General features: G+C 45.3%; 1 protein-coding gene across 4 annotated transcripts in view; it reads right to left on the bottom strand.

Moving 5' to 3' along the window:
* ascc3 (activating signal cointegrator 1 complex subunit 3) overlaps positions 1-25,908 on the bottom strand; it is a 175,459-nt gene that overhangs the window by 122,930 nt on the left and 26,621 nt on the right. For all 4 annotated transcript variants that reach the window (XM_061673583.1, XM_061673584.1, XM_061673585.1 and 1 more), the window contains exons 9-11: positions 24,261-24,464; positions 13,553-13,693; positions 725-889 (exon numbers count right to left, since the gene is read on the bottom strand). In XM_061673583.1, the coding sequence (XP_061529567.1) occupies positions 725-889; positions 13,553-13,693; positions 24,261-24,464 (510 nt within the window). The remainder of the gene's footprint in view (positions 1-724; positions 890-13,552; positions 13,694-24,260; positions 24,465-25,908) is intronic.

Below are 25,908 nucleotides of genomic sequence, written 5' to 3'. Positions count from 1 at the left end.
AACAATTGGTTTCAAATTTTAATATTATTTGTTTTTAAATAATTTTGACAAATTTTGAAAGCTAAACCATTAATACAGTATAAGGGCATATAAGCATATGTTTGCAATAAGAACAACAATGATACAAGACATGAAGACACCCTTCCTGGTCTGATGAATTATGGTAAGATAATAAAACATATCACACGAGCCATTGGTGAGTGACATTAACGTGTTAAAGATTACAATTCTTGATATGTCAGTCAAATAGGTCAAAGTACTGCACTTGTGGTTAGAGCATCCCTCATATACTATAATTATGACCGACCTACTAGAAATCTCTTTTATTGCTAGCAACAGGCCAAAAATGAGGCTAAACAGTTTAGCTCAGGTGAAGTGCAATAGCTAATATACTGTATGTAGCAGTCTCTCTCTTTTTGTCAATTGCAAACACCTATGTCCTGATTTTTGTGCAGTTTTCCAAAAATAACTATTAATTATACATTTTTGAATGCATCTTTACTGATTTATTTAAATTATTTGAGAGGCAGTTAATAGTAAATATTTTCCAGTAAGTTATTTTTTCATGTGCCCTGCCATAACTAGTATAATTTTGTTTCAAAGATAACCTTTAATAGTCCCACAATGGGGAAATGTACACATTTTTCCGAAGATAAAAATAAAAATCCAGGATTCTGAAACATCCAGGGGAAAACAGCTTAGTGAAAATAATGTGGTCCTATACCTGTCTGATGGTCCGGGCCACAAGGCTCTCCAGTACTGGTCCTCGATCTTCATGAAGAAGGTGAACTTCATCCAAGATTAGGAGACGTACGATCTGGGATAGAGCAATATCTCCAACACTCTTTCTTGTCACAACGTCCCACTTCTCTGGGGTGGTCACTAACATCTGGAGACAGGAAAATAATTTGCTCTTTTGTGACAGATATTCAGTTACAAATAAAATATTGATGTTGACCATGATCAATTTTTACAACAGTTGTTGTAAATTACTGATAATAACTGGATCTGTATTCTGCAGGATTTAAGAAGCATATCGAGATTCTGCTCTGAGCGTGCAGGATCTGATTTCAGTGATGAGACAACATCAAATAATAACACCCGCAACAACAAATGTTTTTGACATTTCAAGTAGTAATGTGACAAGTGGCCACCATTCTTGTGGAAGTTCCTAAGAAACATGGAATGACCACTTCAAAGGCCTCTCTTATCCTCCATAACAAAGAAATTCAGAAAATAAACAATTGATGGCTAAAGCACATGACCTACTCTACAGCCCACACTGCTCTTCTCACCATCAATGTTCCATTTGCTCTATTTAAGTGGCATTTTTAAGGGCAAGTAAGGCTGTGTGCCGTGATGTCACGGACTTGGAGAACTTGGAAGTTTGACCTGTACGAGTTTATTGGTGGACCTATCTAATACTGTGAATATTGGCCCTTATTCCAGCGTTCTGAATTTTAAACGATGTCTAAAGAAAAAAAATCCCCCCAAAATACACTCTGTAGTAATTTTAGGCTTGTTTTCTGATGATAGAGTTTGGTTTTTCAGTCAGATTGTGGCCCGCCCACACTGAGGCCAAAACCTGCGTTTTTGACATATGAGCCTGCTGACGTCAGCAACAAAGGACATTAGTGCGTGTTCTTGATGTCTTCAACCTGAACAGTTTTATTGACTAGCAAAATTTGAAGAATTAAGTTGGATGTACCAACCAAGTGGAGTGTAATTTGCAGTGATCATTTCAATGATTCTTACTTTGAAGATGAAGGGCTTTGGTTGGGGAAACAAAAAAACGCAAGCCGAATGCAATCCCGGAAATAATAAGCACCTTCGAGGGGACTGAGTCAGAACCTCCAGAAATTGGAGAAAATAGAAGCAGAGCCAGTGCTCAAAAACAAGAGAAAATGAAAGGTAAGCCACTCATGAACATTTCTGTGGAACCTCCATCTATCCATCTTCTCTACGGTGCCGTTTATACAAACTATGGTGGCGGGTGTGATCGAGCATATCCCAGCAGACTTCGGGAGAGAGCCGAGGTACATCCTGGACTTTTCACAAGCCAATCCTCAGCGAGTCACTAAAAAATTCAGTTTTTGTATGTAACACTGTAACCCTAAGATACCACTAGATGGCACCAAAGCCCTGATTAATAGGAAAGTAGTAACAGCTGTCAAGGAAGAATGTTGAAGTAATATACAGTAGGGCAAAAAAGTATTTAGCCAGCCACCAATTGTGAAAGTTCTCCCACTTAAAAAGATGATAGAGGCCTGTAATTTTCATCATAGGTATACCTCACTATGACAGACAAAATGAGAAAAAACAATCCAGAAAATCACATCTGATTTTTAATTAACTAATTGGTAAATTCCTCTGTAAAATAAGTATTTGGTCACCAACAAACAAGCAAGATTTCTGGCTCTCACAGACCTGTAACTTCTTCTTTAAGAGGCTCCTCTGTTTTCCACTCATTACCTGTATTAATGGCACCTGTTTGAACTCATCAGTATAACAGACACCTGTCCACAACCTCAAACAGTCACACTCCAAACTCCACTACAGCCAAGACCAAAGAACTGTCAAAGGACACCAGAAACAAAATTGTAGACCTGCACCAGGCTGGGAAGATGGAATCTTCAATAGGGAAGCAGCTTAGTGTGAAGAAATCAACTGTGGGAGCAATTATTAGAAAATGGAAGACATACACGACCACTGATAATCTCCCTCGATCTGGGGCTCCACGCAAGATCTCACCCCGTGGGGTCAAAATGATCACAAGAAAAGTGAGCAAAAATCCCAGAACCACACGGGGAGACCGAGTGAATGACCTGCAGAGAGCTGGAACCAAAGTAACAAAGGCTACCATCAGTAACACACTACGCCGCCAGGGACTCAAATCCTGCAGTGCCAGGCGTGTCCCCCTGCTTAAGGCAGTACATGTCCAGGCCCATCTGAAGTTTGCGCGAGAGCATTTGTCTGATCCAGAAGAGGATTGGGAGAATGTCATATGGTCAGATGAAACCAAAACAGAACCTTTTGGTAAAAACTCAACTGATAGTGTTTGGAGGAGAAAGAATGCTGAGTTGCATCCAAAAACGCATGGCGTTGGAAACATCAAGCTTTGGGGTTGTTTTTCTACAAAGGGACCTGGACGACTGATCTGTGTAACGGAAAGAATGAAATGGGGCCATGTATCGTGAGATTTTGAGTGAAAACCTCCTTCCATCAGCAAGGGCATTGAAGATGAAACGTGACTTGGTCTTTCAGCATGACAATGATCAGAATCAGAATCATCTTTATTTGCCAAGTGTGTCCAAAACACACAAGGAATTTGTCTCCGGTAGTTGGAGCCGCTCTTGTACAACAGACAGTCAATTTACAGAACACTTTGGGGACATAAAGACATTGACAAAAAACAATTGTGCAAAAAGATGCAGAGTCCTCTAGCACTTAGAGCAGTTTGAACGACTAATATTGCATTAGTCCGGTGCAATGACCGTTGTGCAAAGGGCGCTGAGACTTCAAGGAGTGTATGCGGTTTAAAGTGACGAGTAGTGCGATCATCTGGGACAATGTCGGTTGTGCAAATGTTACAGATACTCCTCAATCAGTGTGCAAATGGAGCAGATGCTACTCTGGCATGAGTGGCCAGTATATGCAAATAGTGCAGCATGGCGAGACAACTACAGTGAGTGCACGAGTAATACATAATTGGCCCCACAGAAATGTGACAACGAACTCAAGTCAAAAAAATTCCAGCTTGTTGTAATGGAATTATAGGTTAGGTGTTTAAGAAGTTGATCGCAAGAGGGAAGAAGCTGTTGGAATGTCTGCTAGTTCTAGTTTGCGTTGATCGGTAGCGCCGACCTGAGGAAAGGAGCTGGAAGAGCTGGTGACCGGGGTGCAGACGGTCCGAGAGGATTTTGCACGCCCTTGTCTTAGTTCTGGCAGCGTGCAAGTCCTCAAGGGTGGGTAGGGGGGTACCGACAATCCTTTCAGCAGTTTTGATTGTCCGTTGCAGTCGGAGTTTGTCCTTTTTTGTAGCAGCACCAAACCAGACTGTGATGGAAGAACACAGGACTGATTCGATGACCGCTGTGTAGAACTGTCTCAGCAGCTCCGGTGGCAGGCCGTGCTTTCTCAGAAGCCGCAGGAAGTACATCCTCTGCTGGGCCTTTTTGAGGACGGAGTTGATGTTGGTCACCCACTTCAGGTCCTGAGAGATTGTAATTCCCAGGAACTTGAAGGTCTCGACGGTTGACACAAGGCAGCTGGACAATGTGACGGGCAGCTGTGGAGAAGGATGCCTCCTGAAGTCCACGATCATCTCTACCGTCTTGAGCGTGTTCAGCTCCAGGTTGTGTCGGCCGCACCACAGCTCCAGCCGCTCCGCTTCCTGTCGATATGCAGACTCGTCACCGTCCTTGATGAGGCAGATGACAGTGGTGTCATCTGCAAACTTCAGGAGCTTGACAGTCGGGTTCGCTGAGGTGCAGTCGTTCGTGTACAGAGAGAGAAGAGCAGCGGAGAGAGGACACAACCTTGGGGCGCCCCAGTGCTGATGCTGCGTGTGGATGAGGTGGCCTCCCCCAGCCTGACCTGCTGTGTCCTGCCCGTCAGAAAGCTGTAAATCCACTGGCAGATGGCCTGTGAGACGCTGAGCTGGAGAAGCTTGCTTGAAAGGAGTTCAGGGATGATGGTGTTGAACGCTGAGCTGAAGTCCACGAACAGGATCCTCGCGTAGGTCCCTGCACTGTCGAGGTGTTCTAGGATGAAGTGCAGTCCCATGTTGACTGCATCATCCGCAGACCTGTTCGCTTGGTTGGCAAACTGCAGGGGGTCCAGCAGGGGACCTGTGACACTCTTGAGGTGGTCCAGCACGAGACGTTCAAAGGACTTCATGACCACAGATGTCAAAGCGACAGGCCTGTAGTCATTCAGACCAGAGATTGCAGGTTTCTTGGGGACTGGAATGATGGTGGAGCGTTTGAAACAGGATGGAACTTTGCACATTTCCAAAGATCTGTTGAAGATCTGAGTGAAGACTGGAGCGAGCTGGTCCGCGCAGACTTTGAGGCAGGATGGTGACACATGGTCCGGTCCTGCCGCTTTCTTAATCTTCTGTTGTTTGAAGATGCGTCTCACATCCTGTTCATGGATGGTTAACGCAGAAGTCAGAGGTGTGGTTGTGGTCGCGGGTGCGGCCGGGTGGGTGTGTGGAGTGAAACTGTCCTTTTCAAATCTGCAATAGAAGGTATTCAAGTCGTTGGCTAGTGTGCTATTGTTCTCAGCTTGGGGGGATCGTCGCTTGTAATTAGTCAGCGATTGGAATGCATGCCAGACTGATTTTGAGTCGTTCGGGCTAAACTGTTTTTCCAACTTTGCTGCATAGATCCTCTTTGCAATGTTAATTTCTTTAGTAAGCTGGTTTCTAGCTTGATTATACAGGGCCCTGTCCCCGCTCTGATAAGCATCTTCCTTAGCTTGGCGAAGCTGCTTAAGTTTAGCAGTGAACCACGGCTTGTTGTTGTTGAATGTCCGAAATGATTTTGTTGGTACACAAACCTCTTCACAGAAACTGATATAGGATGTGACAGTGTCCGTATATTCATCCAGGCTGCCAGCTGAATTTTCAAAGACACTCCAGTCTGTGCAGTCTAAACAGCTTTGAAGTTCCATCTTGGCTTCATTGGTCCACTTTTTGACTGTTTTCTTCGCACATTTAAGTTCTTGCTTGTACGTCGGTATTAAGTGAATTAAGCAGTGATCAGACGAGCCCAGGGCTGCACGAGGTATAGCACGGTATGCGTTTTGAATGTTGCTCGATGAATGTTGAAGCCGGGAAGCATGACGGCGCCATCGGGTACAGCGTCGCAAAGCCAGGTCTCCGTGAAGCACATGGCCGCGGAACGTCCGAAGTCTTTACTGGTCTTTAACAGAAGATGAAGCTCGTCCATTTTGTTGGGTAGGGAGCGTACATTCGCGAGGTGGATCGACGGGAACGCCAATCTGTGTCCTCTCTTGCGGAGTTTCACCTGAATCTCGGCTCGTTTTCCTCTGTGGCGCCGCTTCCGCCTCCATGTGCCGAAAACCGCGGACGCCGCTCCGGTGAGTAACTCGGGGAAAAAACTGAGCGGATTTTCGAAAGTTGGTGACAGAAAGTCCGGAGTAGCCTCCTTGATGGTTAGCAGGTCTCCCCTTGTGTAAGTGAGTCGTGTAAGGTCTCCAAAGACGGACGAAAAACACAAAAACAAAGACAATACTAGAGAGCGCGTTACCGAGGCGACCACACTGGTAGGCGCCATCTTGCTAGTATTCCTGATCCCAAATACACCGTCCGGGCGACGAAGGAGTGACTTCGTAAGAAGCATTTCAAGGTCCAGGAGTGGCCTTGCCAGTCTCCAGATCTCAACCCCATAGAAAATCTTTGGAGGGAGTTGAAAGTCTGTGTTGCCCAGCGACAGCCCCAAAACATCACTGCTCTCGAGGAGATCTGCATGGAGGAATGCGCCAAAATACCAGCAAGTGTGTGAAAACCTTGGGAAGACTTACAGAAAACATTTGACCTCTGTCATTGCCAACAAAGAGGATGTAACAAAGTTTTGAGATGAACTTTTGTTATTGACCAAATATTTATTTTCCACCATAATTTTCTAAAAAGTTATTTAAGTCAGACAATGTTATTTTCTGTTGGCTTTCCAAGTGAAAAAGGAATACCAGGTGACACTGAAAGTCAGTCGACAGGGGAAGAAACATGGTCAGCAATGGGTGCCGAGCAAGCATTCCAAACTCTGTTCTGATCACTTCGAACCGGCGTGTTTTGAGAAAGCATTGGATACACAGGTGTCCTGTAGTTGGAGAGGCTGAAACCAGCTGCGGTGCCAACTATTTTTCCTACGGCCATCGCGACCTCAACTAAATGTCGCAGCCGCCATGGTGCAGCAGCGAAGCGGCACAGACAAGAGGTGAGGATTTCCTTGTATATACCTATGACTCTATTACGGTTACTATGCACTGGGCAGTAGTAAAATAATACCCACGCAGTACTTTTCAGTACTGTCGTCTGTACTTATGACAAGCCAACAGAAAATGGCAGAGACTTTCTGTGCGGCACTTTATGAAGCTACTCGAGTGAGGGTCACACGATATATAGGAATACTGCATACTATGTAAACGCTTGTGCCGTGTCAGTGAAACATGTATGAATATATAATACGTATAGTCGTCCTCAAAAATATTGGCACTGCTGGGGAGCCATTATTTCCTGACATGACGTTTTTTTTCCCCTCAACTGTCTGACACCATGAGCATGCCTGTTACATTTTATTGTGAGGATGCGGGAGCAAGTAACTTATGGATTCATGGGATGCACAAACATACCAGTCTGTATTTCCAATCTGCTCTGCGCAGCCCAGTGGCCACTCTTTCTCTTTTGTACAGCTGCTACTTGGCTGCTCAGCGTCGTCACTCTCAGGTTGCCGACCTCCTGATCGGCTCAAACATGTACGGTTTGATGATGCAAAGATGGGTTGGGTGCTCCTGTACGTCGAACTCCTCCTCCTCCTCATATTACAACATGTTGCTCGCCATTGCGTATAGGGTGTAGCGCGCTGTTTGGCATTTACAACGTCACATCCGGTAGCCTTTGCAGTGGATAGAGTAACTACACCCCGGTGTCTCGAGGTTCGAGTATGTTCGGGAAGTGCTCAATACGTGTATTAAAACCTCATTTTTAGCTAAACTATAGAAGACAATTTGCTGGAAATGACGTGCATGTATTACATAAATAAACAATGCAAATATGAATTTTAACTGACCCCATAACATCTTTGTCCTCTGACTTTTAAGGAGCGAAACAGCTCGCTGCACCGCGGCAACGTTGCTTAATACGTCAACGCCTCGCTCGGAGTTATGTTTTTTAGTCCCCACATAACACACACGCACACACACAGTTAACTGTGGACCATAACCACAGCGGCACACATTCAGCCAGTGGTTGAATACACCAAACGTACAGTATTTGATTGACAAGTGAAAGGCTCGTTTCCAGTGCCTTCAGTGGACACACCCACGCCCACATAGTCCTGCAGCTCGAGCTTATTTTTCATTATTTCACAGCCTTATTTCACATACACTGTGATTTTTTTTCATGCATTTAAATTTGGCAGGCTTTTTAAAAACACTCTTCTCTGTGGTCTGTCAAATTTAAAAGACATTTTTTAGCCTCTTTAGTGGGTTAATGACTTTTTAAACCTCTGTGCCAAATGTATAATATTTAAGTAAAATGTTTGTGAACAGAGCTTGAGTCAGTTTTATTCATATTTTTTAAATTTATTGTTGTTGTGTTTATTTAAGATATTTTATTCATTGCTTTATTCTTTATAATTAAAAGTTATGAGTTTGCTCCAATTCCATTATATTTGTGGCATAAAAACAACAACGACAGTATCATTTATCATGATAGTTTCTGGGAAAATATATCGTCCTACCTGGAGGTGGGGATCGAAGGAGAGCGCCTGGTGCACCCATGGGGCCCGGGCAGACACAGCCCGAAAGGGTAACGTGGGTCCCCCTTGCCATAGGCTCACCACCTGTGGGAGGGGCCATAGGGGTCGGGTGCAGTGCGAGCTGGGCGGTGGCCGAAGGCGGGGACCTTGGCGATCCGATCCCCGGCTCCAGAAGCTGGCTTTAGGGACGTGGAATGTCACCTCTCTGGCAGGGAAGGAGCCCGAGCTGGTGTGTGAGGTCGAGAAGTCCCGACTAGATATAGTCGGACTCCCCTCCACGCACAGCTAGGCCTCTGGTACCAGTCCTCTCGAGAGGGGTTGGACACTCTTCCATTCTGGAGTTGCCCACGGTGAGAGGCGCCAAGCAGGTGCGGGTATACTTATTGCTCCCCGGCTCGGCGCCTATACGTTGGGGTTCAACCCGGTGGACGAGACGGTAGCCTCCCTCCGCCTTCAGGTGGGGGGACAGGTCCTAACTGTTGTTTGTGCCTATGCGCCAAACAGCAGTTCAGAGTACCCACCCTTTTTGGAGTCCTTGGAGGGTGTGCTGGGGAGCATTCCCGCTGGGGACTCCCATTGTTCTGCTGTGGGACTTCAATGCTCACGTGGGCAATGACAGTGAGACCTGGAAGGGCGTGATCGGGAGGACCAGCCACCCCGATCAGAACCTGAGCGGTGTTCTGTTATTGGACTTCTGTGCTCATCACGGATTGTCCATAACGAACACCATGTTCAAGCATAAGGGTGTCCACACTTGGCACCAGGACACCCTCAGTCGCAGTTCAATGATCGACTTTGTGGTCGTGTCATCGGACTTGCGGCCGCATGCCTTGGACACTCGGGTAAAGAGAGTGGCAGAACTGTCAACTGATCACCACCTGGTGGTGAATTGGCTCCGATGGTGGGGGAAGATGCCAGTCCGACGTGGCAGGCCCAAACATATTGTGAGGGTCTGCTGGGAACGTCTGGCGGAATCCCCTGTCAGAAGGAGTTTCAACTCCCACCTCCGACAGAACTTTGCTCATGTTCCGGGAGAGGCGGGGGACATCGAGTCCGAGTGGACCATGTTCCGCGCCTCCATTGCTGAGGCGGCCGACCGGAGCTGTGGCTGTAAGGTGGTTGGTGTCTGTCGTGGCGGAAATCCCCGAACCCGTTGGTGGGATGCTGTCAAGCTGAAGAAGGAGTGCTATCGGGCCTTTTTGGCCTGTAGGACTGCTGAGGCAGCTGATGGGTACCGACTGGCCAAGCGGAATGCAGCTTTGGTGGTCGCTGAAGCAAAAACTCGGGCATGGGAGGAGATCGTTGAGGCCACGGAGAAAGACTTCCGGACGACTTCGAAGAAATTCTGGTCCACCATCCGGCGTCTCAGAAGGGGGAAGCAGTGCACCATCAACACTGTGTATAGTGGGGATGGGGCGCTGTTAACCTCGACTCGGGACGTAAGCCGGTGGGGAGAATTCTTCGAAGACCTCCTCAATTTCACCGACACGCCTTCCTATGAGGGAGCAGAGTCTGGGTTCTCTGAGGCGGGCTCTCCTATCTCTGGGGTTGAGGTCACCGAGGTGGTTAAAAAGCTCCTCGGTGGCAAGGCCCCGGGGGTGGATGAGATTCACCCGGAGTTCCTCAAGGCTCTGGATGTTGTAGGGCTGTCCTGGTTGACACGCCTCTGCAACATTGCGTAGACATCGGGGACAGTACCTCTGGATTGGCAGACTGGGGTGGTGGTCCCCCTTTTTAAGAAGGGGGACCGGAGGTTGTGTTCCAACTACAGGGGATCACACTGCTCAGCCTCCGTGGTAAGGTCTATTCAGGGGTGATGGAGAGGAGGGTCCGTCGGGAAGTCGCATCTCAGATTCAGGAGCAGTGTGTTTTTTGTCAAGGCCGTGGAACAGTGGTCCAGCTCTACACCCTTGGCAGGGTCCTCGAGGGTGCATGGGAGTTCGCCCAACCAGTCTACATGTGTTTTGTGGACTTGGAGAAGGCGTTCGACCGTGTCCCTCGGGGTTCCTGTGCGGGGTGCTTCGGGAGTATGGGGTTCCGAACCCCCTGATACGGACTGTTCGGTCCCTGTACGACCGGAGTTAGAGTTTGGTCCGCATATCCGGCAGTAAGTCGGACTCGTTTCTGGTGAGGGTTGGACTTCGCCAAGGCTGCCCTTTGTCACCGATTCTGTTCATACCTTTTTTTTTTTTTCTGTTGGCTTCATCAAGCCGTGACCTCCAACTCTCACTGGAGCAGTTCACAGCTGAGTGTGAAGCGGCTGGGATGAGAATCAGCACCTCTTGGGGTCTTGTTCACGAGTGAGGGAAGAATGGAATGGAATATCGACAGGCAGATCGGTGCAGCGTCTGCAGTGATGCAGACTCTGTATGATCCGTTGTGGTAATGAAGGAGCTCAGCCGAAAAGCAAAGCTCTCGATTTACCGGCTGATCTACGGTTCCTACCCTCACCTATGGCTATAAGAACAAGATCCCTAATACAAGCGGCCGAAATGAGTTTCCTCCGCGGGGTGTCCGGGCTCTCCCTTAGAGATAGGGTGAGAAGCTCGATCATCCGGGAGGATCTCAGAGTAGAGCCGCTGCTCCTTCACATCGAGAGGATCCAGATGAGGTGGCTCGGGCATCTGATTCGGATGCCTCCCGGACGCCTCCCTGGTGAGGTGTCTGGGTAGAGGGAAGTCTGGGCGTCCCTGCTAAAGCGACTGCCTACGCGACCCGACCTCGGATAAGCGGTAGAAAATGGATGGATGGATGGATATATCGTCCTCAAAAATTGCGATCGTGACAGGCCTACTTGCGAGTGCAAACTTGAGATACGAGCGCTGTATGGTGGTAGTGAACTCAATTCAACTCACTTCACAATCAGCAGCAGTTTGGCAAAATTCATCAAAAAAGAAGCGTCAAGCTGTTTAATGCAACTTCAACTTGAACTTTACTTTCAAACTAAACAAAACAAAGACAATTATATTGAGTATTATTTGTTTTAAAATGTTTCTTATCATGCAAATAAAGCACATTGAGTTACCTTGTGTATAATATATGGTAGATTTAAAACACATTATTATTACAATGTTGCCTTAAGAACGGCTTGCCAGCTTAATACTAATATAATGGAAAATTCCATTAACATGCTAGTGCTAACGGTTAGCAACGCAGCAATATTAATATGAGTTTGTGGCAGTGCTTGCACAAGGCAGGCCCATAATTAGCAAAACAAAATGTAGCAATACCCATCATCAACTAAACAAATTTGTATCAATTTATTAAACACAATGAAAAGGACCACCAAATTATCATCCTTCAGAGCTCAATTTATTTTCGCTTTGAAATATTCCCCCATCTGCAATTGGCTGGCGACCAGTTCAGGGTGTACCCCACCTCTTGCCCGGAGATAGCTGGGATAGGCTCCAGCACGCCCGCGACCCTAGTGAGGATAATCGGAACGGGAGATGAATGATTATTCATCCATATTTGACAGCTGATATGTACCTGTGAGTCAGACAATCAGATGAAGTTCTAATCATTTTAACTATGCATTGTAACGATTTGTTTTATCAACAATTCGATTTGTATCATGATTCGCGGTTGCCAATTGGATTCAATGACGATATTGGTTCATTTAGGACGACTCTATCCAAAACGATTCAGTGGCTAGAAATCGATTCAGGAACATTTTCGACAAAATTTCATCCTGGGTGACTGTGAAATAAATACCTGGAGACTGGACAGTGACGGTGACATTTCTTAGATTCTTGTTGTTTCTTGTAAGGGAATCAGGTAAAACTAAATGTGCTCATTAAATATCAAGGTTTTCCTGACATACCTCCCTTTTATGTGTCTTATTGTGTACCGTCCTGTATGTGTTTTCTAACGGATTAGGAGTCTGCTTAGTAAAAGTTGATTGATTGTATTGCTTTGCACTCAAACAGTGGAAGAGAAAAACAGCAACTTATTGTTATTTGCATTATTTCATTATTTTATTATTGAGACATTCCCTCCCCTAGAAAATAGATGATTTATTGGTGTTCGAATTATGAGGGCGTCCTTGGAAAAATGTCTCCACTGTAAGGTGTCCCAAGCTGGACCCCAAATTTTATAATTCCTGTTCGAAACAGTTAAATAGTAATGGCTAAAAACAAAGCACTGTGAGGTTTTCATGAGGAACATCTTTTAGAAATAGTGTTAATAATACATAGAACGAATGAACATACCTGCTCCTTGTAGCACAAACGTGAGCCTGAAACAGCACCCAATAGTTGACACTGTCGCTGGTTCTCTTCTTGTTTCCCTGAGTTTCCCCTCGAGGGGGCTGTCGTTGTTTGCAGCGAGTAGCAAGCTAAGCCAACCAGCTTGAAAGGCTTCAAAGTGTGCGGGGATTTGCCGCAAGTCACACATGCATCCTTAATGATAACTTCTCGCTAGCCTCCTTCTCATCTGCCATCCACGTCTTAAAACTTCAAAAAGGTGCTTCAAAAAACATCACATAGATACTGTTGTGTCTCGTCCAACCACTAGGGGCACGACGGAAAGGAGTGACTAAATGCGGGGTGGAGAAAAGGAAACGAAGAACAAGAAGAAGAGTCGGAGGGGGAGGACGAAGAAAGTAGCCTTGACAGTGCTGCCGTGTGCTAACTGAAAAATCAAGCGCATGCGTTTTTCTTGGAAATACAACACATACACAACTCCACATGAAGCCTGCCGCGCTTAAATTCAATGTGTTATTTCCTAGTATCGATACAATCGATTGCTTACCTTTTAAAACGATTTAAATCGATATATTTACTAACTAACTTGCCGAGAACAGATCGATCCAGTTGGATCATAGAAATATAAATCAATACATCAATATAATGAATATATTGTTAGACCACTAATACTTACCACCAATGCTGTGGTTCAAATAGGACCACACATTGATAAGAAAGCAAAAAATATACATTTATGGAAATAGGTAAGTTTGCACATTCCAGTGTTACGCTACTTCATGGTTCCCGAGAACATACAGTATTTGTGTGTATGTGCACGTACGTATGCAAGTATGTAGGTACCTGTGTTCGTAGAATTTCCCCTTTGGTTAGCTGCATGTCACCAGTGAGTTCTTTGACAGTGATGCCCAGCGGCTCCAATCGTTTACTGAAATAGTTGGTCATCTCAGCTGCCAAAGCCTTCATTGGCGCAACATACACTATCTGCAGACACAAAAAATATGTAGCGGGAGAGAATTAATGAGGATAGACACCACAGCAGCGTACACTGGATTGGGGATGATGGAAGATGAAGGAAGTGGTAGAGAGTGTTAAGGGCTAACGAACAGTCAAGAGGAGATGGTAAAATGCTGGTGATAATTTGTTTACCAGTAAACAGCACAATTTCAAATTCACTGACAAACAACAGTGTAGGCAAGTCTATCTGCAGAGCTCAACAGTGAAGTACAGTATAGGAAGTGCTCTTTGTCACAGGACAGGAGAACGTATGTGTGAGCATGCTTTGAAAGAACAAAGTCTCTGTGTCGGAATTATTGATTTATGCTCAGTTTGACACCATGGATTTCAAAGATACATACTGATACCTTTTGAGCGGTGTGCCATCAGTTGAATCTTTGAACAATTACAACCTCTCGTGCATTGCTGCCTTTGGAAAGGGCATGTTGGTGCCATATTTCCTGGTTCAATTGTGATTCGGCAGACCAGGCCTCCTTTTTCTATTCTAGATTCGAGACAGATCTTAGCATGGGTACTCTATCTAGGTTTGTGGCATAGAGCATGTTGTATCACCGTTACCAAACAAATGTTGTACATCTAATAACAACCCTAAATAATCTCCAAACAAACTGGTAATGTAATGTTTTGGATTAAAGCAGCTGTCCATCTGAGCCCCCCCTTTTTTTTTTGCATCATAGCTTCAGTTAATTTCTTTTCAGTGTGCCGTGCAAAGGTTTTATTCAACAAAGCAAGTTGCTCGAAGGAGAAAAACATCAAATTGTTAGCTTCTAAAACATTTAGACAACCATATTTCTTTTTAGCAGAGAAGTTAATTTGTAAAGCTGTCAAATGTGCAGTGTTTATTTTCGAGGCTCCAAAGTTCAAGCACAGTGTCTTAAATGAAACGTGGATTTGATTTTGATTCAAATCCATTCATCTGCCTTCCCTGTCGTGACTCACCCTCCACTGCCACGATGTCCAGAGCCAATGCAACAGCCTTTCAGTCATGTGGCCGTCCCTACAGCTCCAATACCAGCCATACATGTGTATGTTAGGCAAGATGAGCAAAGCACCAACCATACGTCCAGAAGAACCTCCAAGGACAACCCTAACCAAAAAAGGTACCCGTGTGAAGACTACGACTCAGCAACCTCTGATGGGAACTCTGCCCCCAGAGGGCCCCCCCGAACGGAAGGACCCAACGCCCAGATTCAAATGAACAAGCTGTTCACTCCCAATCCACTTTTCAACAGGCCCCTGGACAATATTCCAAAAATGCGTGCTGGTTCTGGGGCAAGTATAAATCTCCCCTTCTCTGGCTCGTCTGTCAAGACCATAGGTCTGGGAAAACACAGTTGATCCCCCTCACCCAACCAGTACCCATGCAGATAGCAGGAAAAAAGGTAATTGTGTGCACTCAACGCCAACATCATGTGCACCCCTGACGCCGTCTGGATAGACCCGCCCTCAAGCGAAGAACCTGCTTCTACGACAATGATGCCTCCAATGCAGTGATGTCCAACCTTTATGAAGCCAAGGCACATACAGTATTTTAGAATTTAAAAAATCTCATGGCACACCAACAAACAAAAAATTTGGATAGATTAATTACTGTATGTACTTCCTGCCATCTAATAGAATTTGTTCTGTCTGTCACTATGCCTCACTGGCATAAATAGATTAACAAATATACATTATTTCTTGTAAATAAATATTTTTTTGACCAATTACACAAAATGTTCTAATTTTCCACGGCACACCTGAAGAGTGCTCACGGCACACTAATGTGCCCCGGCACAGTGGTTGAGAATCACTGCTCTAATGTCACTACACACTGATGGTTTGTGCACTGCGGCTGCCATTTACATGTTTGAATTAACCTGTCCACCTCACCCTCATTGGAATGAATAGCTCATATGGGTGCGCAGTCAAATTGAGGATGCTCGGGAACCTAAATTAGGAGGACACTGCACTCTCCTGTATGACGCTTTACAGTGTTATGAAGATTATGACACGCGCTGGCTGGACTTGATGAACAAGAAACTTTGCTACTTAAGCTTTGTCAACATTACAGAACTTTTCCAAAAAATTGGAATATCATGGAAAAGTTTATTACCATAATTCCATCCAAAAGTTAAACTTTCATATATTATAGATTTAGTGCCCACAATTTAAACAATTTCAAGGACTTATTTGTTTATTTTTACATAAGTTGGGCTTCCAGCTCATAAAACCCACAAAATCAGGAATTCAAAAAGATTTTAATACTGTGAAGAAATCAGACCAAATTTTGCAGGCCATAAATGTTTTAAACTGAGTGTCAGACACTAATCATCTACTAAACTCAAAGCACCTGAAGAGGTTTCCCCAGGTGTCATTAAATTCCTTCAGTTTGGTTCAATTGTCTCAGTTGGGTTCAATATGGGGAAGACTGCAGACTTGACAACTGGCCAGAAGACCATCATTGATACCCTCCATAGGAAGGGTAAGCCACAAAAGTTCATAGCTAAGCCGGGTGGCTGTTCACAGAGTGCTATGTCCAAGCATATCAATGAAAACTCTAGTGGAAGGACAAAATGTGGCAGGAGAAGATGGACCAGCATAAGAGATGACCAAGGGTTTCAGTGGATTATCAAACAGAGAAGATTCAAGAATTTAGCAGGGATCCAGAAAGAGTGGAATGAGGCGGGAGTCACAGCTTCAAAAACAACCACATTCAGACGCATTCGGGAGATGAGCTACAACTGTCGGGTTCATCGGGTCAAGCCGTTTCTGAGCCTGAGCCAACGTAGGAAGCATCTCAACTGGGCCAAGGAGAGGAAGGACTGGATTGTTGGCCAGTGGTCCAAGGTCCTATTTTCCAATGAAAGCAAAGTGTGCCTTTCATTTGGGTCCAAGGGTTTGGAAGAAGACAGGTCCAAGGGTTTGGAGGAAGACGGGTGAAGAACACAACCCAAACTGCTTTCGGTCCAGTGTGAAATATCCAGTCAGTCAGTCATGATTTGGGGTGCAAAGGCCACTGCAGGTGTTGGTCAACTCTGCTTTCTGAAATCCAAGGTCACCGCAACAGTCTACCAGAATGTTTTAGAGGACTTCAAGATTACTTCTGCTGAGGATCTGTATGGAGATGCAGATTTCACCTTCCTGCAGGACCTGGCCCCTGCCCATACCGCCAGAAACACCAAAACCTGGTTTGATGCCCATGTCATCACAGTGCTTGCCCGGCCAGCCAACTCGCCAGATATAAACCCCATTGAGAATTTATGGGGTATTATCAAGAGGAAAATGAGGGGCACCAGACCCAAAAACAAAGAAGAAATCTGGGCTTCCGTAAATCCCAGGCAATGCCACAGGCTGATTGCCTCAATGCCACGGAGCATCGAGGCAGTGATTGAAGCAAAGGGATTCCCGACCAAGTACTGAAGATTAACATCGTTTGGAAAGTACCATATTTTGATTGATTTAATGTGACCCTAATTTATTTCTTTTTTGTTTTTTAGAAGTAATTGATTTCTTCACAGTATTCTAATTTTTTCAATTCCTGATTTTGTGGGGCGGCTGGTTAGAGCGTCCGCCTCACAGTTCTGAGGACCCGGGTTCAATCCCCGGCCCTGCCCTGTGTGGAGTTTGCATGTTCTCCCCGTGCCTGCGTGGGTTTTCTCCGGGCACTCCGGTTTCCTCCCACTTCCCAAAAACATGCATTAATTGGAGACTCTAAATTGCCCGTAGGTGTGACTGTGAGTGCGACTGGTTGTTTGTTTCTATGTGCCCTGCGATTGGCTGGCAACCTGTTCAGGGTGTACCCCGCCTCCTGCCCGATGACAGCTGGGATTGGCTCCAGCACGCCCGCGACCCTAGTGAGGAGAAGTGGCTCAGAAAATGGATGGATGGATGGATGGATGATTTTGTGGGTTTTATGAGCTGGAAACCCAAAATTATGTAAAAATAAATAAATACTTGATATTGTTTAAATTGTGAGCCCTGTATCTATAATCTATGAAAGTTTCACTTTTTGAATGGAATTATGGAAATAAAACCTTTCCATGATATTCAAATTTTTTGGAAAGGGTCTGTATATTGGCCTTGAGGGAGCAGCTCCATATGTTGTGCTCACTCCAGAACCTGGTTCCTGGTTCCATGCTTTGTACCACATATGACCCTGTTTGTAGCCAAAGGGCACTTTTCATTTGAAGTCGGTGCCATGATGGCTGCTGCATTACAGGTCCCCGATTGGTTGCAAACAGGCAATCCAGAACAGCTGGAGCAGACACTCCGACTCATGAATCCAAGCACATTTCCTTCGTACATTCCAATCAACGTGGAAATGAGCCCACATGTCGGAGTAGCCGACTCCTCCCTGTCCACGCCTACATTTGAATATGCAAATCATATTTAAATGAACCCTGCAACTGAGATGCCGATCTCTGCATGATCAGAAAAAAGGAAAATGAGTAAGGTAATGAAGAAAAATAAATTTTCTGAATGTGAAGTTGCTCAATGAAGTGGAGGCACGCAAGAAAATTCTCTTTGGCACGCTGTCCTATGGCGTTAACAACACGCGAAAGAGAAGCGAGTGGGACAGCGCGTGTGCGGCTGTCAATGCTGTGGAGACAGAATAGCGCACGCACGCTTAACTAAAAAAAGAAGTGGTCAGACATTAAGGTGGATGTGAAGCGGAGGACGGCTGCCCACCGCCAAAGCGTGGCCAAAAAAAGGCGGAAGAAACCGGCGCGGAGGGCCTCATCCCGTTCGAGGAGAGAATCGCTGCGATCATGGGTGACGCTGCTCTCTCAGGGGTGATGGGAGGACGTGTGGCTGACTATGATCACCCCACAAGGTTAATATCATGTATTTTTTTAACTTCTAACAAATGTGCTCATACAGTAACCTACACTCAGCCTTGTGAGATAAAGGTTCATGCGTAAATGTTGTATGTGTGGTATTTGCAATAAATCTTTTGAATTCAAATAGAAGCACATCTGCATGTCAAAGAGGATATAAAAAACTTTGACTGCTTTTTTATTCCTCAATTTATTATTTTAATACACAGGAGAGGACACGCACACTGAAAAAAATTCTTTTTTTTAAATTTATTTTGTAATTTTTTTTTTTTTTTTTTTTTTTAGAAGAGGAGTAAATTATGTCAATTTAAACACATTTTAATCATGTGCAACCGATGTACATGTTCAAATGAAGTAAATTCAAAGGACACGAAGCGATTGTGAGGGCAATAGGCGGCATAAATGATCGCCTTGATCAATTAATAGATGTCCTCACAAATATCAGTGGTTTATTAAATACACTGGTTAACAAATGAATTCTCAGTCCTTGCCTCAATTGCATTGTTGAAATCAAATGTTGCCAGGCATGAATTGTTCATCAGTGCTATTTATTCATGTGTGTCTGGTGTGCAGATTTATGAAAACAGTTACCCAGAATCACCTCTAAGTGTCGCCAAAGCCCCAAAAGATGCAGAAACGTGCGTATGGCAGCCATGCAGTTGGCGTGAGGCACCGCACATTTCCACGGTCATGTCACTCTTGATACATCTGAACTTTACCGTGAAATAGAACGGACGCCACGTTTTTGTGCGGACGCACCTTTTGTACATGAGGCCCCAGTTCCCCACCATCGACTATAGTGCACACCGGTGGTAATAAGTGGGACAGAGCGCTGTTTGTAAAAATAGCTCTTGTTTTGGCTGTCCTGCTAATAGTAGTTTGCTTGGTCGTGAGTGGACTAGCTCAGCATCAAGACTTGGAAAGAAAAGAGTGCGCCCTCGCTGCGGGAATATTATCCTTCGAAGGGGTGATAGGGAATGACACTTGCATCCCCACAGACTTACTAACATTGACAATAGAGCCAACAAACACGAAGGTAAAATTGCAATCTATTAATGAACAATGTATGGTCAAGGGTGTCACGCTTGACATAACGTGCAATGAACAACAGTGTGACCTGGCCGGAGCAACTAGAGCCATGACCAAGTGTGACAACTCGATAGGATAGCCAAAACGTGTGAAAAGCGAGGAACGAAACCAAAACCATTTCCTGAAAAAATAAAAACCTTTGGGGCAAGAAGAAAACATGTTTTATCAATGGATGATGAAATGGATGAAATACTCTGCCAGACAGGTAAGTGACCAGGCGTGCATTACATGTTACAACCGCAAGCGATGGCTAATGATAAAACCCCTTCCTGTGTTTAACTCTAATGAGTGTGAAATTGGAGTGTGTCTCCATCAATGCGTCATGTATGCAACAAGATGGCGCCTACCAGTGTGGTCACCTCGGTAACGCGCTCTCTTGTATTGTCTTTGTTTTTGTGTTTTTCGTCCGTCTTTGGAGACCTTACACGACTCACTTACACAAGGGGAGACTTGCTAACCATCAAGGAGGCTACTCCGGACTTTCTGTCACCAACTTTCGAAAATCCGCTCAGTTTTTTCCCCCGAGTCACTCACCGGAGCGGCGTCCGCGGTTTTCGGCGCACGGAGGCGGAAGCGGCGCCACAGAGGAAAACGAGCCGGCATTCAGGTGAAACTCCGCAAGAGAGGACACAGATTGGCGTTCCCGTCGATCCACCTCGCCAATGTACGCTCCCTACCCAACAAAATGGACGAGCTTCATCTTCTGTTAAAGACCAGTAAAGACTTCGGACGTTCCGCGGCCATGTGCTTCACGGAGACCTGGCTTTGCGACGCTGTACCCGATGGCGCCGTCACGCTTCCCGGCTTCAACATTCATCGAGCGGACCGCGACATGGAATCATCTGGGAAAACGAAGGGCGGCGGGATATGCCTCCATATCAACGAAAAATGGTGTACGGACGTCACGGTGCTCAGCACACACTGCAGCCCGCATTTGGAGTCGCTGTTTTTGAACTGTAAACCATTTTACTCGCCACGTGAGTTTGCATCGTTTATACTGGCTGGAGTCTATATTACACCGCAAGCTAACACGAACGCCGCATTGCTAACGCTCGCCGAACAAGTCAACGAAATTGAAAAAAAAACACCCTGACTCACCCCTCATTATTCTCGGGGACTTTAACAAAGCTAAACTCAACCACGAACTCCCTAAATACAAGCAGCACATCGACTGTCCTACCAGGGAAAATAATACTTTAGACCACTGCTACACTACGGTAAAAAACGCATACCGTGCCAAACCTCGTGCAGCCCTGGGCTCGTCTGAATACTGCTTAATTCACTTAATACCGACGTACAAGCAAGAACTTAAATGTGCGAAGCCTACAGTGAAAACAGTCAAAAAGTGGACCAATGAAGCAAAGATGGAACTTCAAAGCTGTTTAGACTGCACAGACTGGAGTTTCTTTGAAAATTCAGCTGGCAGCCTGGATGAATATACGGACACTGTCACATCCTATATCAGTTTCTGTGAAGAGGTTTGTGTACCAACAAAATCATTTCGGACATTCAACAACAACAAGCCGTGGTTCACTGCTAAACTTAAGCAGTTTCGCCAAGCTAAGGAGGATGCATATCAGAGCGGGGACAGGGCCCTGTATAATCGAGCTAGAAACCAGTTTACTAAAGAAATTAACATTGCAAAGAGGATCGATGCAGCAAAGTTGGAAAAACAGTTTAGCGCGAACGACTCAAAATCAGTCTGGCATGCATTCCAATCGCTGACTAATTACAAGCGATGATCCCCCCAAGCTGAGACCAATAGCACACTAGCCAACGACTTGAATACCTTCTATTGCAGATTTGAAAAGGACAGTTTCACTCCACACACCCACCCGGTCGCACCCGCGACCACAACCACACCTCTAACCTCTGCGTTAACCATCCATGAACAGGATGTGAGACGCATCTTCAAACAACAGAACATTAACAAAGCGGCAGGACCGGACCATGTGTCCCCAACCTGCCTCAAAGTCTGCGCGGACCAGCTCGCTCCAGTCTTCACCCAGATCTTCAACAGATCTTTGGAAATGTGCAAAGTTCCATCCTGTTTCAAACGCTCCACCATCATTCCAGTACCCAAGAAACCTGCAATCTCTGGTCTGGTCTGAATGACTACAGGCCTGTCGCTTTGACATCTGTGGTCATGAAGTCCTTTGAACATCTCGTGTTGGACCACCTCAAGAGTGTAACAGGTCCCCTGCTGGACCCCCTGCAGTTTGCCTACCAAGCGAACAGGTCTGCGGATGATGCAGTCAACATGGGACTGCACTTCATCCTAGAACACCTCGACAGTGCAGGGACCTACGCGAGGATCCTGTTCGTGGAATTCAGCTCAGCGTTCAACACCATCATCCCTGAACTCCTTTCAACCAAGCTTCTCCAGCTCAGCGTCTCACAGGCCATCTGCCAGTGGATTTACAGCTTTCTGACGGGCAGGACACAGCAGGTCAGGCTGGGGGAGGTCACCTCATCCACACGCAGCATCAGCACTGGGGCGCCCCAAGGTTGTGTCCACTCGCCGCTGCTCTTCTCTCTCTACACGAACGACTGCACCTCAACGAACCCGACTGTCAAGCTCCGGAAGTTTGCAGATGACACCACTGTCATCGGCCTCATCAAGGACGGTGACGAGTCTGCATATCGACAGGAAGCGGAGCGGCTGGAGCTGTGGTGCGGCCGACACAACCTGGAGCTGAACACGCTCAAGACGGTAGAGATGATCGTGGACTTCAGGAGGCATCCTTCGCCACAGCTGCCCCTCACGTTGTCCAGCTGCCTTGTGTCAACCGTCGAGACCTTCAAGTTCCTGGGAATTACAATCTCTCAGGACCTGAAGTGGGCGACCAACATCAACTCCGTCCTCAAAAAGGCCCAGCAGAGGATGGACTTCCTGCGGCTTCTGAGAAAGCATGGCCTGCCACCGAAGCTGCTGAGACGGTTCTACACAGCGGTCATCGAATAGGTCCTGTGTTCTTCCATCACAGTCTGGTTTGGTGCTGCTACAAAAAAGGACAAACTCCGACTGCAACGGACAATCAAAACTGCTGAAAGGATTGTCGGTACCCCCCTACCCACCATTGAGGACTTGCACGCTGCCAGAACTAAGACAAGGGCGTGCAAAATCCTCTCGGACCGTCTGCACCCCGGTCACCGGCTCTTCCAGCTCCTTCCCTCAGGTCGGCGCTACCGATCAACGCTAACTAGAACTAGTAGACATTCCAACAGCTTCTTCCCTCTTGCGATCAACTTCTTAAACACCTAACCTATAATTCCATTACAACAAGCTGGAATTTTTTTTACTTGAGTTCGTTGTCACATTTCTGTGGGGCCAATTATGTATTACTCGTGCACTCACTGTAGTTGTCTCGCCATGCTGCACTATTTGCATATTCTGGCCACTCATGCCAGAGTAGCATCTGCTCCATTTGCACACCGATTGAGGAGTATCTGTCACATTTGCACAACCAACATTGTCCCAGATGATCGCACTACTCGTCACTTTAAACCGCATACACTCCTTGAAGTCTCGGCGCCCTTTGCACAATGGTCATTGCACCGGACTATTCAATATTAGTCATTCAAACTGCTCTAAGTGCGAGAGGACTCTGCATCTTTTTGCACAATTGTTTTTGTCAATGTCTCTCTGTCTCCAAAGTGTTCTGTAAATTGACTGTCTGTTGTACTAGAGCGGCTCCAACTACCGGAGACAAATTCCTTGTGTGTTTTGGACGTACTTGGCAAATAAAGATGATTCTGATTCTGAAGTAGCCGCACCATCAAGCCTAGGTAGGAGACTCAAGTGCCCTGTCGAGGCCTCCCGGAACATGACCTAGACTGTATCGACACTCACAGGGACTGACAGATCAGCTATCCACCCTATGTGCGTGGCCAAAGGATCTCCCTTGGTAGAGCCAGGTTGGGCCTGGAACAAAATTAACCCTTTATCTGCAGACCCACATGTCCAATTTACAGAACATGATGTCATTGGGGATGAAAGAAAAAGGACAATACTCATAACCAACACCACAGCTGAGTCCTCCATTCAATGTGCCTATGTAGTGGCAGAGGGGGAATGCTGACTTTGATTCATGAAACACATGGCCACAGAATATTCCTCCCTGCCATGTGCCAAAGCATACCTTTAGCCGACATTTTTTAGTTATGTGAAGCTGATGATCAAATACTAACATATTTGGCAGTAAATTGGACCGGAATATGCACACCTGTCCTGATAACTTGACAGGTGTTTGTAATTACAGGGGAAGATGCCCCACCCTCACTACAAAGCAAAAGACAGGTAAAAGCATGAAAAAACCTTGATCAGGTGTACAAACCCTGTTCTGTCTGTAAAAGGCCTTGAGATTACTTCAGTTGTGAATTGGCGGTACAAGAATTACTTCACTTGATGAACATGGCTATGTTTTATATCAAATCAGAGCAATTAAGAACCTGTTATACTGAATAAATATTTTATTAGTATAATTTATTTTAGTTTATGTTTTATGTTCAATGTTATGTACAGGGCTTTGTGATAGCTGCAGTAGCTGTTAAAGTGCTCTATAAATAAGGTTGAGTTCAGTATTTTTGTTATTTTATTTTTTTTGCTTGATTTTGTTTTATACCTTGAATTCATCCTTTTTGATGACACCGCCTGGTTGTAGGTGTTGCCGAATCTCGTGAAGGACAGTCAGCATGGCGATGTTGGTCTTGCCAGCACCAGTTGGGGCACAGATGAGAAGGTTTTCGTTGGTGTTGTAGGCAGTCTCAAACACCAATGATTGGATCCTGTTAAGACGCTTCATTCCTTTGAATACCAGTTGTCCAACCTAGGTAAATGACGCGCACAGACACACAGAAACACGCGCACATACACGCACACAAACAGTGGACAAAATAGGAAAAAATTGAAAACATTCAGAACAAATACTTCGTTCATGTATTTAAGTAGCTTCTTCAGTTATTTATTCTTCAGGTATCTGTACCTTACGAGAGTATTTATTCCTGTATTGTTTATATTTATTTTCTAACAACCTTACTTTTACGCCCGACATTTGAAAACAGATTTCTTTCTCCTCTTTTATTTTTTACCTTACTTTGTCAAAATGGGCTTGCTTTTTTCAACCTCCACAGATGACACAACATAAAAAAGACGTAACTAGAGGTGAACTCAAAAGGTGAGGTGAACTCGACCCCACCCTGAGCACTGAATCAAGATCGCTGCCGTATTGGATGTGTCAAATTGGAGAGCTTGATGAAGAAACTGATTTAATTTGATGTGGTTGAAGATATACCACCCTTTTTACACTCAAACCTAGATTTCACGGGGTCAAGACTGAAAAACTACATGATAGTATTTAGCCATTAAAATATTGTGTGAACAGAATTTGCTCAGTTTGCTAATAGTATGAAGTACTATATCTGCATAAAACTATGAATTCCCGCAGTGAAACCAGCCTCCAAACAACAAAGTAACTATTCCGATTGCTGTGAGTTGCTTCGCCAACATTGCTCATATTATGGATGCTTCTGAAAGATAAAGGGCTGAGAACACAGCAGGTAACTTCAGACAAAAGCTGTCTGACGGGAAGCTGCTGGTCTGTCTTCAGCAGTTGGAATTATTAATAGTTAAATTGATTGAACCAATGCAGCTGGGACGCGCTCAGCTGTCTGCAGAGAAGAGGACACGAAAGTTTAACTCCAATCGGTGCTTGTATGGTGGATGCAGCAGCCACCACTTCTGATTGTTTCAAATAGCAACGTGACAAGTGTATGTCATCTTTGTGGAATTTTGTAATATAAAAAAAAAAAAACATGGAATGAGAACTTCAAACACCTCTAAAATCCAATTCTAATTAACAAATACATTCATGAAAAAAAGAAACCTCCCGTGTGGAATAAGATTGGTTTTACCGTTGAATACAAAGACAAGGGAGTGAAAATGTTGTCTACAAGCATTGATTGAAAAATGTCCCGTTCTTTTTTAAGGAAATAAAAGCAATATGGCCACACGTCTCCTGTGCTCGTAACTTGATATAACGCTTGCTGGACACCGACAGTCTGTCGAGGGCCTCGAAAAAGTAATGTTGCAGCTCCAAGCGACAGTAGAAGTTGTCTTTTGACATCAGCTTTATCGCAAACTGTTGGAAACTGTTCAAAATAAATTCTTCAGCTTCATCTCCAGGCAACGGACCACATTTCATGACAAATGTATACAAATGTTTATTTTCTTCACGTTGAAAACAGGGTTAAGTAACAAACTAAACCATGGCC

The sequence above is a fragment of the Phycodurus eques genome, chromosome 4, assembly GCF_024500275.1.
Source record: "Phycodurus eques isolate BA_2022a chromosome 4, UOR_Pequ_1.1, whole genome shotgun sequence".
NCBI classification, from domain to species: Eukaryota; Metazoa; Chordata; class Actinopteri; order Syngnathiformes; family Syngnathidae; genus Phycodurus; species Phycodurus eques.
Note: the sequence above shows the minus strand (reverse complement) of the source record. Positions and strands in the feature narration are given on the sequence as shown.